Source organism: Hylobates moloch, unplaced genomic scaffold (genome assembly GCF_009828535.3).
Source record: "Hylobates moloch isolate HMO894 unplaced genomic scaffold, HMol_V3 SCAFFOLD_7, whole genome shotgun sequence".
Lineage (NCBI taxonomy): Eukaryota > Metazoa > Chordata > Mammalia > Primates > Hylobatidae > Hylobates > Hylobates moloch.
In genome coordinates this window covers 56049820-56061974 of record NW_026652282.1, presented here as the reverse complement: position 1 = coordinate 56061974, position 12155 = coordinate 56049820, and the positions used below count along the sequence as shown (strand labels likewise).

The 12155-nt window shown below is 50.3% G+C and overlaps 1 protein-coding gene across 1 annotated transcript in view; it reads right to left on the bottom strand.

Annotated features, from left to right (window-relative positions):
- Positions 1 to 7952: 7952 nt before the first annotated feature.
- STARD8 (StAR related lipid transfer domain containing 8) overlaps positions 7953 to 12155 on the bottom strand; it is a 32207-nt gene continuing 28004 nt past the window's right edge. Inside the window, exons 9-14 of the mRNA XM_032757109.2 lie at positions 11875 to 12085; positions 11460 to 11574; positions 10979 to 11203; positions 9784 to 10001; positions 9507 to 9683; positions 7953 to 9308 (exon numbers count right to left, since the gene is read on the bottom strand). Coding sequence (XP_032613000.1) covers positions 9191 to 9308; positions 9507 to 9683; positions 9784 to 10001; positions 10979 to 11203; positions 11460 to 11574; positions 11875 to 12085 — 1064 coding nt within the window. The 3' untranslated portion in view covers positions 7953 to 9190. The remainder of the gene's footprint in view (positions 9309 to 9506; positions 9684 to 9783; positions 10002 to 10978; positions 11204 to 11459; positions 11575 to 11874; positions 12086 to 12155) is intronic.

The following is a 12155-nucleotide window of genomic DNA, read 5'->3' as shown; positions in this document are numbered from 1 at the left end:
ACCACCATGCCTGTCTAATTTATTTTATATTTTGTAGAGATGGAGTCTCACTTTGTTGCCCAAGCTGGTCTCAAACTCCTAGGCTCAAGTGAGCCTCTTGCCTCCCAAAGCGTTGGGATTACAGGAGTGAGCCACTGTACCTGGCCACACCCCGTCTTCATTTGTTCAATCAGGAGATGAACTAGATAGTGAATCTCAACTTGGAAAGAAATTCTCCCACCCCAAGGGACCAGTGGGAGGAGGAAAGGAGACAGAATTTTTAGGGCTCTGTAATGGAGAATGGCAAGATCTGAGGGGTGGGGAAGCTGAGGGAACAGGGAAAGGAACAACACCTGGAAGACCCTGTGAAGGAAAAGGGGCAGAAACTGGGGAACACTGAGAAGACTTGGAGGTGGGGGCAGATGCTGGGGTTGAGTCCCAGTAGCTTCCTGATGCCTGTGGCCCATCTTCCCACACAGAGCAGCAGTGCCCCCTTGTGGGCCCTGCCAGGGCCTGGCTGTTTTGGGGTTGATGCTTCCCCTCCACGCTCTAGCGCCAACTCTCACAAGGGCTTTCTTGATCCCAACAATTTCTTCTAGTGCTTCCAAAAGTGTGCACAACGGCAAGCCCAACATAGACAGCATCTCTTCCTTTGAGAACCTGCTGCTTCACATCTGTGTCTGGGTTATCGCCTGTGCCACTGATATAGTTAGGCTTTGTGTCCCCACCCAAATTTCATCCTGAATTGTAATCCCCAGGTATTTAGGGAGAGACCTGGTGGGAGGTGATTTGATCATGGAGGCAGTTTCCCCCATGCTGTTCTTGTGATAGTGAGTGAATTCTCGTGAGATATGATGGTTTTATAAGACAGTTTTCCCTGTTCTCTCTCACCTGCCATGTAAGACATGTGTCTTCCCCTTCTGCCGTGATTGTAGATGCGCTTTCCCCTTCTGCCATGATTATAAGTTTCCTGAGGCCTCTCCAGCCATGAGGAACTGTGAGTCTTTATAAATTACCCAGTCTCAGGTATATCGTTACAGCAGTGTGAAAGCAGAATTATACAGCTACCTACCTGGGAACCTTTCTCAGGTGTGCATGCACACCTGCTTTCTGTCCGAGCACAGCCCACATGCCATGGTCTTCAGTGCCTATGCTGTGATGACAGGGCAGCACTGGGGTGGGGAGGGGCTGGCCTATACAGGAACTGAGCCCAAAAGTGATGGGATCCCTGGCCATAACCCTGGAGGGAAAGTCACATTTTGCAAACGTTGTTCTAGAGTAGAGGGTGCAAACCAGTGGGCTATTCATGTGTGCATGTTGAGCCTGTTGCATGTTATGTTAAAATTTTGTCACCAACATTTTTTTTTAATCTTTATTTTTTTCAGAGACAGGATCTCTTTCTCTTTTCCCGGCTGGAGTGCAGTAATGTGATCCTACTCCCAGGCTCAAACGATTATCTCACCTCAGCCTCCTGAGTAGCTGGGACTACAGGCACATGCCACCATACCCAGCTAATTTTTTTTTTTTTTTTTTTTTTTTGTGGAGACGGAGTCTCACTGTGTTGCCCAGTCTGGTCTTGAACTCCTGGTCTCAAGCAATCCTCCCACTTCAGCCTCCCAAACTGCTGATATTACAGGCGTGAGCCACCACACCTGGCCACCAATATTTTAAAAGGGTAGATTTCACATAAAAATCTCGATTTGGGCAAACGTGGTCGTTCATGCCTATAGTCCCAGCAATTTGAGAGGCCAAGGTGAGAAGATTGCTTGAGCTCAGGAATTCGAGGCTATCCTGGGAAACATGGTGAAATCCCATTTCTACAAAAAATACAAAAATTAGCTGGGTGTGGTGGTGCGAACCTGTAGTCCTAGCTACAGGAGGCTGAGGTGGGAGGATCACCTGAGCCTAGGAGGCAACGGTTGCAGTGAATCGAGATCATACCACTGCACTCCAGCCTGGGTGACAGGGCCAGACCCTATCTCAAAAACAAAAACAAAAACAAAAAACAAACAAACAAAAAAACAAATCTGGATTTCTGGATTCCCTGGAAAAATCAGAAGATGTAGCTATCCATATCTGGACCCACATTCCCGCCTGTCCATAATGGATGAGAAGGGAATAGCTGCTGCCCTCTTTAGATGGGGTACAAACTCTGCAATCATTATGGTCTTTACCCAGTATGCTTTGCTTATCTGTGCTAACTGCCTGGTTCCCACAGGAATTTCAGTTTGAGATTCCTGCAGTTTTCAGGAAGAGAATTGACAGCATTGTTAAAATGAAACACAAGCCATCAGGGTGTGAGCAGTGGAAGATCTTGAAAGGAGAGTCTCAGAGGGGAAGAGCCTTAAAGTCAGAGACCAAGTAGTGATATAGCTTGGAGCCAGAGGAGGGTATGGAAGAGCAGGCAACCTTTCTGTCCTCTTCCACAGACCCTCCTTCCCGAGCTCATCTCTGCCTAAACCTAGCAGTGGGCTCTGTACTGTGTAACAAAAGAAGATGTGCAGTATTACTAACAAGACAAACAGCAGGTGATTTGCCACTTTGAAAGTACCCACCAAATGCTAGAAACAATCAAGTTGACTACTCATAACCTCCTTATAAGGTAGTATTATTCCCATTTTAAAGATAAGAAAACTGAAGTTCAGGGAGTGTAAGTAAGCCATGCAGCTATAATAGAAAGTGGTAATGCCTTTGAGCCCTGAGTCCCTGGTCTGCAGGGACTGAGGGGGAGTTCAAACATCTTCTGATTTGAATTCAGTTGAGTGAAATTTATGTCATCAAAATCAACCTCCTCACTCTATAGGTCACTGGTTTTCAAAGTGTGATGCCTGAACCAGCAGCATCACCATCACCTGACATCTTGCCAGAAATGCAAATTCTCAGGCTTCTCCCCAGACCGGTTGAATCAGAAACTCTGGGTGTGGGGCCTAGCAGCCCATGTTTTGACAGTCCACTGGGGTGATGCTGATACTCACTGAAGTTTGAGGCCCACTGGAGGAGTTAGGAGCACACACTCTGGTACGAGGCAGACTGGGTAACTAGCTATATGGCCACCTGGGTTACTAGCTACATGACTCCTTGAGAAGATGACAGAGTTACAGAGATAGTAAGTGATGGTGCTGAATTTGAATCCAGGCAGTCTGGCTCCAGAGCCCATCCTATACTCTCCTGATGTGATGGATCCTAACCTGGGCTTCCTGATTCCTGAGATGTGGCAAAGGTAGTGGTCTGCAAGCTATTTTTTTAAAAAATTTTCAAATGCCTAAGGGAAAGCAGGTTTTTATGTCCGGTGCCTTCAACTGCCCCAGATAACAAATTCTGGTTGTTTCATGTAATGAATCCCCAAGGTCCCCTTTGAATTTTGCTCTCTCCCCACCAACCCCAGATTTTAAGTGATCCCATCAATAAAACAAACAAAAACATTCTTTAAAAATTTTTTTAAACTTTTATAGATACATAGTAGGTATATATATTTATGCGGTAATTGAGATGTTTTGATACAGGCATGCAATGCATAGTAATTGCATGAGGATAAATGGGGTATCCATCACCTCAAGCTTTGATCCTTTGTGTTACAAACAATCCAATTATACTCTTTTAGTTATTTTTAAATGTACAATTTAGTTGTTACTGACTATAGTCACCATGTTGTGTTACCAAATAGAGGTCTTATTCACTCTATTTTTTTTGGTACCCATTAGCCATCTCTACCTCCCCCCATCCACCCCCTTACTACCCTTCCCAACTTCTGGTAATGGTAACCATCTTTCTACTCCTTATATCCATGAGTTCAATTGTTTTGATTTTTAGATCCCACAAATAAGTGAGAACATTTGATGTTTGTCTTTCTGTGCCTGGCTTATTTCACTTAACATAATGATCTCCAGTCCCATCCAAGTTGTTGCAAGTGACTGGATCTCATCCTTTTTTATGGCTGAATAGTACTCCATTGTGTATAGGTAGCACATTTCTTTATCTATTCATCTGTTGATGGACACTTAGGTTGCTTCCAAATCTTAGCTGTTGTAAACAGTGTTGCAGCAAATACGGGAGTCCATATATCTCTTCAATATACTGATTTCCTTTCTTTTGGGTATATACCTAGCAGGAGGATTGTGGGATCATATGGTAGCTCTATTTTTAGTTTTTTGAGGAACCTCTAAACTGCTCTCCATAGTGGTTGTACTTAATTACATTCCCACCGACAGTGTACGAGGGTTCCCTTTTCTCCTCATCATCACCAGAATTTGTTATTGCCTTTTATATATAAGCCATTTTAATTGGGGTGAGATGATATCTCATTCTAGTTTTGATTTGCATTTCTCTGATGATTAGTGACGATGAGCACGTTTTCATATGCCTGTTTGCCATTCGTATGTCTACTTTTGAGAAATGTGTATTCAAATCTTTTGCCCATTTTGATTAGTTTTTTTTTCCTATAGATTTGTTTGGGCTCTTTATATACTCTGCTTATTAATCCCTTGTCAGATGGGTAGTTTGAAAATATTTTCTCCCATTCTGTCGGTTGTGTTTTCACTTTGTTGATTGTTTCCTTTGCTGTGCAGAAGCTTTTTAACTTGATGTGATCCCATTTGTCCATTTTTGCTTTAGTTATTTGCTTTGGTTACCTGGGCTTGTGGGGTATTACTGAGGAAATCTTTGCCCAGACCAATGTCCTGGAGAATTTCCCCAATGTTTCCTTGTAGTAGTTTCACAGTTTGAGACCTTAGATTTCAGTCTTTAATCCATTTTGATTTGACTTTTGTATATGGAGAGAGATAGGGGTCTCATTTCATTCTGCATATGGAGATCCAGTTTTCCCAGCATCATTTATTGAAGAAACTGTCTTTTCCCCAGTGTATGTGCTTGGTACCTTTGTCAAAAATGAGTTCACTGTATGTGTGTGGATTTGTTTCTGCATTTTCTATTCTGTTCCATTGGTGCTGTGACCCCTTGGGCAACTGCCATGGCAACAATGGCATCTGCTTTCCTCTCCAGCTTGATGCACGTGCAAGTTCAGCTGCCCGGGGCTATTCCACGCTATCAGCTTCTTGAGTGAAGATGGGGACATAATGGGCAGGGGCCAAGCTGCCAGCTTCCTGACCAGTTTATCTGGCCCTGATGAAGGGGAAAGTGTTGCTCTGATTCCCTCCTTGGCACCTGGTGGGTAGCTAATATTCAGACCTTGCTACCAATTGGCTCATGAGTGACTCTCTCCCCAGAAAGCATTGCATTGGTTGCCAGCCCCAAGCCACTTTCTGAGACTTTTTTTCCCTATTGGCTGCAGCTTCGTGCAATGGAGTCCCCATGCCCATCTCTGAGTTCTACTGTTTGCCTGCCCTGTTGATGGACCTGATTGCTGACTCCTCTCCATCCCTGAGTGAGGGCCACAAGCTATTGAAGTTCCCTGGATTTCCATAGCCCCAGCCCCATCCCGTGTGTCTCCATGCCAGACTGCCCTGGGCTTTTTCTTTACCACTGCCCCCCCACCCCCCCAGGCCTTGAGCAAGGAGCTCCGAAGCTTTGTTACGAATAGATGTAAAGCTCCTGGCCGTCATTGCCATCATCTTTGCCTATACCAGTATGTTCTGCTCCATCCACACCACTGGGGCCCACTTGCATGGTGCCGTCCCCCCATGAAGTCTCCACTGCAACATGCTTCTTCATTGTCTTCACTGACAACGGGCAGATGCTGGCTGCTCATCTTTGTCCTGATGGGAGAAGAGCCCACCCACTCCTCACTATCTTGGAGCTGGAGATCCCAGATGAGGGGACCAAGTTCTCCCTATGGAGTCTCACTGGCAGGAAAGACACAGGGCAGGAGGGGGGCTACCATATTTTGATGTCTGCTATGTGCAAGGCACTGTGCAACCACATTCACAACTATTGGCTCATTTAACCTTGATAACAACCTTACAAGATATAAATGATTCTTACCCTTATTTTCTGAGAGGGAAATCAGAAATGTTAAATGTGCCACTTAAGGTCACACAGCCAGGAAATGATATAGCTAGATTTGAGCCTGGGTCTGACCACCATCTACCATCAGCCACTCTGGCAACAGGGCACTGGAGACTAGGAGACAATAATCAAAGCTCACAGGCGGATTGTTAGATTTCTATGCAGGATTCCCCTGCGGCCTGGTTTCTTTGAGGCAGTGGGTCAGGGAAAGCACAAGAGTAGACTATGGGCAGCAGGGCTGGGAATTTGAAGGCATGTTCTCTGGCACCAGGGAAATGAAGCCTACTCGGGGTGGGCAGAGGTACAAGACTCGGGGCTAGAAATGGCCAGGGGAGGTGCTTGCTTTGTGGGTGGGAACGAGAAGCCTGGGCAGCCTCATCATGAAACTCATTCCAACATCTAGAGGCACAGTGGAGTAGGCAGAGATGAGGGATGGGAGCCCTGTTTCACACAGGACGACGTTAAGGCCCAACAGAAGCTCTCCTACTTGGAGCTATCTCTTCCATAATGCCAGACACTGGGCCACTGGGTCAGGGTAGCAGAGTCCAGAGCTGCAAGGTTTGGGGAACTCTCTGGCCCTTCCAAGAGCCTCCCTCCTCTTTATCCATCTCCTAGCAACCATCACCTGAGTGCTGAGTCCCATTCTCTGTACCCTACCACCAACCTCCTTCCAAGAGAAGGTGAGCAGTGCTTGGGCCAGAAGACTCCGATGCCTTCCTTAAGAACTACTGGCCAGAAAACCACACTGGTGTCCCTTAAGCCCAGCACCACCAGAGTGATCTCCCAGCCCATACTCACACACAAGGCGCCTCCATTTAGTTTTCCCAAAGGCAAGGGGCTGACTGGGTCCTCTGCTCTACCACACTCACTTCCAGGGCTAGCCAAGACCCCCAGGTGGCAGCAGTGAAGAAAGACCAAGGCATGTAGGGACAACTGAACCCAAGAGAGAATGGAAGGAGGTGACAGAGCAGCGGGACTGGACAGGCACCTCACTGTTCAGGCCGGGTCGGAGTGCAGACTTGGGTGGTGCAACCTGAACACTTGCTGAGACAGGCTTGTGGCAAGGTACGACTGGCCTCGTTTGACCCATGAGGAGGTTGAGGTACCCAGAGAGCAGGGCTTGCCTGCCCAGGCTACTGACAGCACTTCAGGGATGCAAACGTCCAAAGCCTGGACTTTCTCTAGCTGTTCTTTGGAGCCTGGGAATTTTATGGCCATATAACATGGTAGAGGAAAGCCCCTTCCTTTGGGGAAGTCCAGATGAGAGGGTCTCTCTAGCCCCCTGGGCTTTGCTGGTCACTGGAGCCAGACCAGAGGCTGCCTTAAGGCACTCCGACCTCTTAGGTTGGCTTACAGGTGGCACAGGGCCCCCTAAGCCTCCTGGGGCTGGGACTTCACTCTTCATTCAAGCTGTTTAGAAGGGGAAGGAATGGCCGCTTAGCCAGGCTCATCTCTCCCTAGGATGCCTGAGGTCATGCTTGTGGCCAGGTCATGAGATGGGGTTTGCAGCTTCTGCCCAAGTTCTGGCTAACTTTCCACCCCTTCTCTGCCCCACCCCCCACCACCATGCCTGGCCGCAAATCCCTCTCCAAGAGAAGAGCTGAGGCCCTCCCCATTCCCCCTGTGGATTCACCCAAGTCTTGCTGCCAGTAAGCTAGGACTCAGCAGAGGGTGGGGTGAATGCTCAATGCTCTGAGCCCTAACACTGAAGCCTCAGTCACAACCCCAGTCCCCAGTCCCTAGCCCATTCTCAGCAAAGACAGCCACACAGTTAAAGTGCATCTCTGGTAATGCTTTATTGATCTGAGGGATCCTGCTGCACTTGGCTCCCTACCTCTCCATTCTCATCTGAAGTGCCCCTTAGGCCTTCCAGAGCCTTGCCCCCGCCAGAGTTTATAATACACTCATGAGAATTGATATATGTGTGTGTCTGTGCAAATGCGTGTGTATATATATGTGTGTATATATATGTGTGTATATATATATACACACATATATGTGTGTATATATATATACATACATATATGTGTGTATATATACACATACATATGTGTGTGTGTATCTCTGTAAACACACATACACACACACACACACACACACATATATATATATTAGCTGTACAGTATTTACAGGTAACAAATAAAATAGGCTGGAAAATTACAGTGGTGGTTGGGACCCATCTCATTTCAGTTTACTTAGCAGATAGAAAAATAAAGCACCAGTGGCCTTTGAATGGCATTTGCATTTCCATGTGAGCAAAGATGGCTGGCCGGTGGGACAGAACAGGTTTGGCTTAAGCTCCAGCTGGCTAAGACAGGCCCTTCCATCTGGCTGGCCCAGGGGCCAGGTCTCTGCTTGAGAAAGGGGCTGTTATGTTAGCCCACTACCATAAGCAAAAGGGATGATGACACAGACCCTTGTCTCTTAACCACACCCTGCTTTTGCTTGGCCTGGGCAGTGGCAGTGCGTGGCCAAAGGCTACACAGGACCCCATGGGGTGGTAGATAAAGCGTGAAACCCAAGTCAGGGAAAACTGGTTTCATTGGCATCTCAAGACTTGAGAAAGGAAGGTTCTCCACTCTCACATCCCAATCTATGCCAAATCGTCATGTCACATATTAGGGGCCCGTCAGTGCCCACTCTTAACTCAGCCTCATAAAATTCAGCATCGTATTTACACAAATGAAACAGATCGTGGTGATTGGGGCTGCCCTGCGCTCCACCCCTGTGCCCATTCACTCCAGTCCAATTCCTCTGAAAAAGACACTTCAGGGCCAGCGCTGGCCCCAAAGGCAGGACCAGAACCTCCTGTCCAACCTCAAAAGCATCCTTGCAGCAAACAAGACGGCTTGCCCTCTCAGTCTGGCAGAGAGCTGGGATCACACACTGCTGTCGACCTCTTTGCCCCTGCAGGCGGGGAGCTGTGGAGGCTTCAGGCCAAGTGGCGGCCTCACAGGCAGGTGGCTGGTGGCAGCAGTCTTGCTACTCATGCGATTCTCTTCTCTTTTCGGGAGAGTAGAATACAGGGTTGGGGGTGAAGGGGGAGTGGAGTTGCCTAAATTCTCTTTTTCTCCCCTCTATGTATGTGCAGAGGAGCTTTAGGAATGGGGACAGGACAGGCAGCTGGAGCCACCTGGGCCTGGCTGTGCTCCTGACAGCGGCACCCAGGGGGCTGCTCTGCTCTTATTCTCCCTCGATCCCTTGGTGCCCAGGGGGCCTGGGTGGTGCCACCCTGGGACCAGCCCAAAGCTCACAGCTTTGTCTCAGGGCCCGCTGTCTGCAGGGTGGGGAAGGAGTCCCGGATCTTTGCCACTTCCATGGCACACAGGTGCCCAAAGACTTTGTTGTACCAGTCAGGAGAACGGCCCCTAGGGAAGTAGAAGAAACCAGGCATGAACGATGGGTTTTTCCCTGGAGCCCTCACCAGGGAGAAGGAAGAAAGGACTTGTCCCCAGCCCCAGGGATCAATAGCATGGGGCAGAAAGTAGGGGCAGAGGCAGGGGAGGGGGTCAAGGCCGAGGGGGTCAAGGCCAAGGGGGTCAAGCAGGCTGTCCCAGGCCTGGTACCTGAGGTCAGCCCGGCAGATGTGTGTGAGCCGAGAGCGGCCCAAGCCGCAAGGCTCCATGAGGTACTGGGACGTGAGCATGAGGGCCCGCACACCCGACTCTGGCACAGGTTGCTCAGGATCCAGGGACTGGGAGACAAGCAGGCAACCCCCACGAGGCAGGTCAGAGCGCCACATCCTATTGGAAAAGGGACACGTAGGCTCAGATTCCTAGTGCTGGTTTCCACCCCACTTCTCCACCCCCCAAGCACAGGAGGGTAGCAGCTGCGGCCCCTCACCGAAGCACCACAAAGTCGCGGCAGGGATGGGGTGCCATGCTGTCGGTGACATAGTGGTACAGCTCCACACCCGGCATCAGGGCTTCCAGCACCTGCGCCCGCAGCAGATCCTCATCCCAGAGGGCCCGCTCCCGGAGAACACGATGCAGCACCACAGCTGGGGGGGCTGCCACCTCTGTGGACACCTTCCATAGCCGCAGGGGGTGCCCGTCCGGTGCCTGTGAGCCACAGGAGTGGGGATGGGGGCAGCTGTCAGGGCTGGAGAACTCTGACTCCAGCCCTAAGTCCAGGCCTCAAACTGCAGGGCCTGAGGCTTAATAGGGTAGGTTGCAGAGCTCCTCTGCTAATCCTAGCCAGACTGAGACAGTGCTCCCATGCTCCCTGCCGTCTCTCTCTCTTTTCTGGATGTCTGCTTTTCAGTCTGTTAGACAGCATAAAGAGATGACGGGGCCCACATTCTCAGAAGCCTCTCAGGCCCTACCACGATGGGCACAGTGCTTGGAGGTGCAGGAAGATGGTGATTGTCAAGGAGCTCGCCATCTAGCACAGGCAGTAAAACACATGCACAACAAAAGCTGCACTTACAGAACCTTTAGTATGTACCAGGCACTCCCACTCACCCTGATCCTACATGGAAGGTTTTGTTATGACGGTTTTTTACACAGGGCACTTCAGGCTTGCAATCTTACTCAGAATCCACGTCCAAGAAAGAGCATGACCAGTGCCCAGAGGGGAACAGAGAGAAATCCCCTCCATCCTGGGGCATGACAGAAGGTTCTGAATGGAGGAGGAACACATTCCGTTGTCGCTAAAGGTGACTCGAGAAACGTAATGCTTGTGGTCAGGGCAGTCCAGGCAGCAGGACCGCACAAAGGTGCAAATGCAAGGATTCAGCTGGACTGAGGGGCAGGGAGAGATGGGAGTTGAGGCTATCAAAGCAGCATCGTATCTGGAATGGGGCTTTTGGAAGGTCATTCTGGCAGGCGGTTCCTGAGAGAGTTCCCTTGGTCTCATTTGGTTCTTGATTCCTTAAGGTACTTTCTTGACTCTCTGACATTCTCCAAGGACCAGGCCGAGGCACAGCGAGACTCGGGGGGCAGCTCCTCCCCGGCTCCTTCCTTTGGGTTCCCTGACTCCCCTTGCATGCACCGTGCTCTCCCAGCCCCATAGCAGCCACCCGTGGTGTGGCACTCACCTTCCTGCAAGCCAGCTCCGTGTGCTGGGGCCCTGGCACACTCATCCAGCCCTTGAAGCGCTCAGCAGCATCACGCAGCAGGTCCTGGACACTCTCTTCCATGTAGAGGCTCAGGCTTACCCCTGCAGCTTGGGCCTGACGCAGCTCAGCCAGGGCTGGGCCGGGAGGGCTGAGCTCAGCTGCGCTGTAGGAGCTGCACAGCTGCAGCACCATGTCCTGGGGCACCTGAGAGGGCACACACACAATGGGCTGCAGCTCCAGAGAGCAGGAGACCCCATGGGGTCTGTCAGGTTCACGTGGCAGTGGAGAGGTGCAGCTACCACAGCAAGGTAGATGAGAAACATTGTGGAGGAAGAGTTGGGGGTATAAGCTTGAGGGGTATGTGTCAAATTGGGTCCTATCCCTGACTTGGGGCACCGAGGTCAGGCCTGATGGTTCCCCCAGATCTGGTAAGTAGGCGCCATGGCCTGGGGTTACTCACCTGGAAAAGTTTCTTGCAGTCACTGATCATGTGCGACAGGCCCTGGGTGGCTGCCATGTTGTCACTCAGGTCCCTAGGGCCTGGCCTGCCAATGAGGCTGCGTTTGCTCTTGATCCTAGATGGAGCAGGAGGTGGTGAGAGGAGAGATGGCACAAGGGCACAAGACAAGATGGCAGACAGGCTGCCTTCTAGCTGCCAGGAAGCCACTTTGCCAAACCTGGCCACAAAACAACCTGCTGCCTTTTGGAAGGCCCTGCTCCACAGCATCCCACCAGCCCAGGGCCCCTGAGGAGTCAGGCTCACTCCTTGTGGTGAGGCCGAGACACAGCAGTGCCAGCCATCAAAAGCCAAAAGTCCAGTGGGGCCCAAACTGTCTGGACCCGGCCCGGCCCTGACATGCCGTGCCCCATTTCACCTGGGAGAGGGGCTATCCTTCTTAGAGACATTAAGGTGGAAGATGGAGGGCGCCAGGCACACTGCCAGGTTGCCTGCTGTCATCTGGTTTTCCTCGGCAGAGGCAATGTCACTTAAGAAGTAGAGCAGGGTCTGTAGCACCTCTCGGTTCTCATCGGGGAGCAGCAAGGTGGCGGCTTGTGCTGCTGCCAACCACTGATCTTTGGGGAGGACTGTGAGGAAGCAATGGAAGAAGAGCCTTCCTTTACTTCCCCAGAGGCCTTAGCAGCCAGCCTCCTGCTT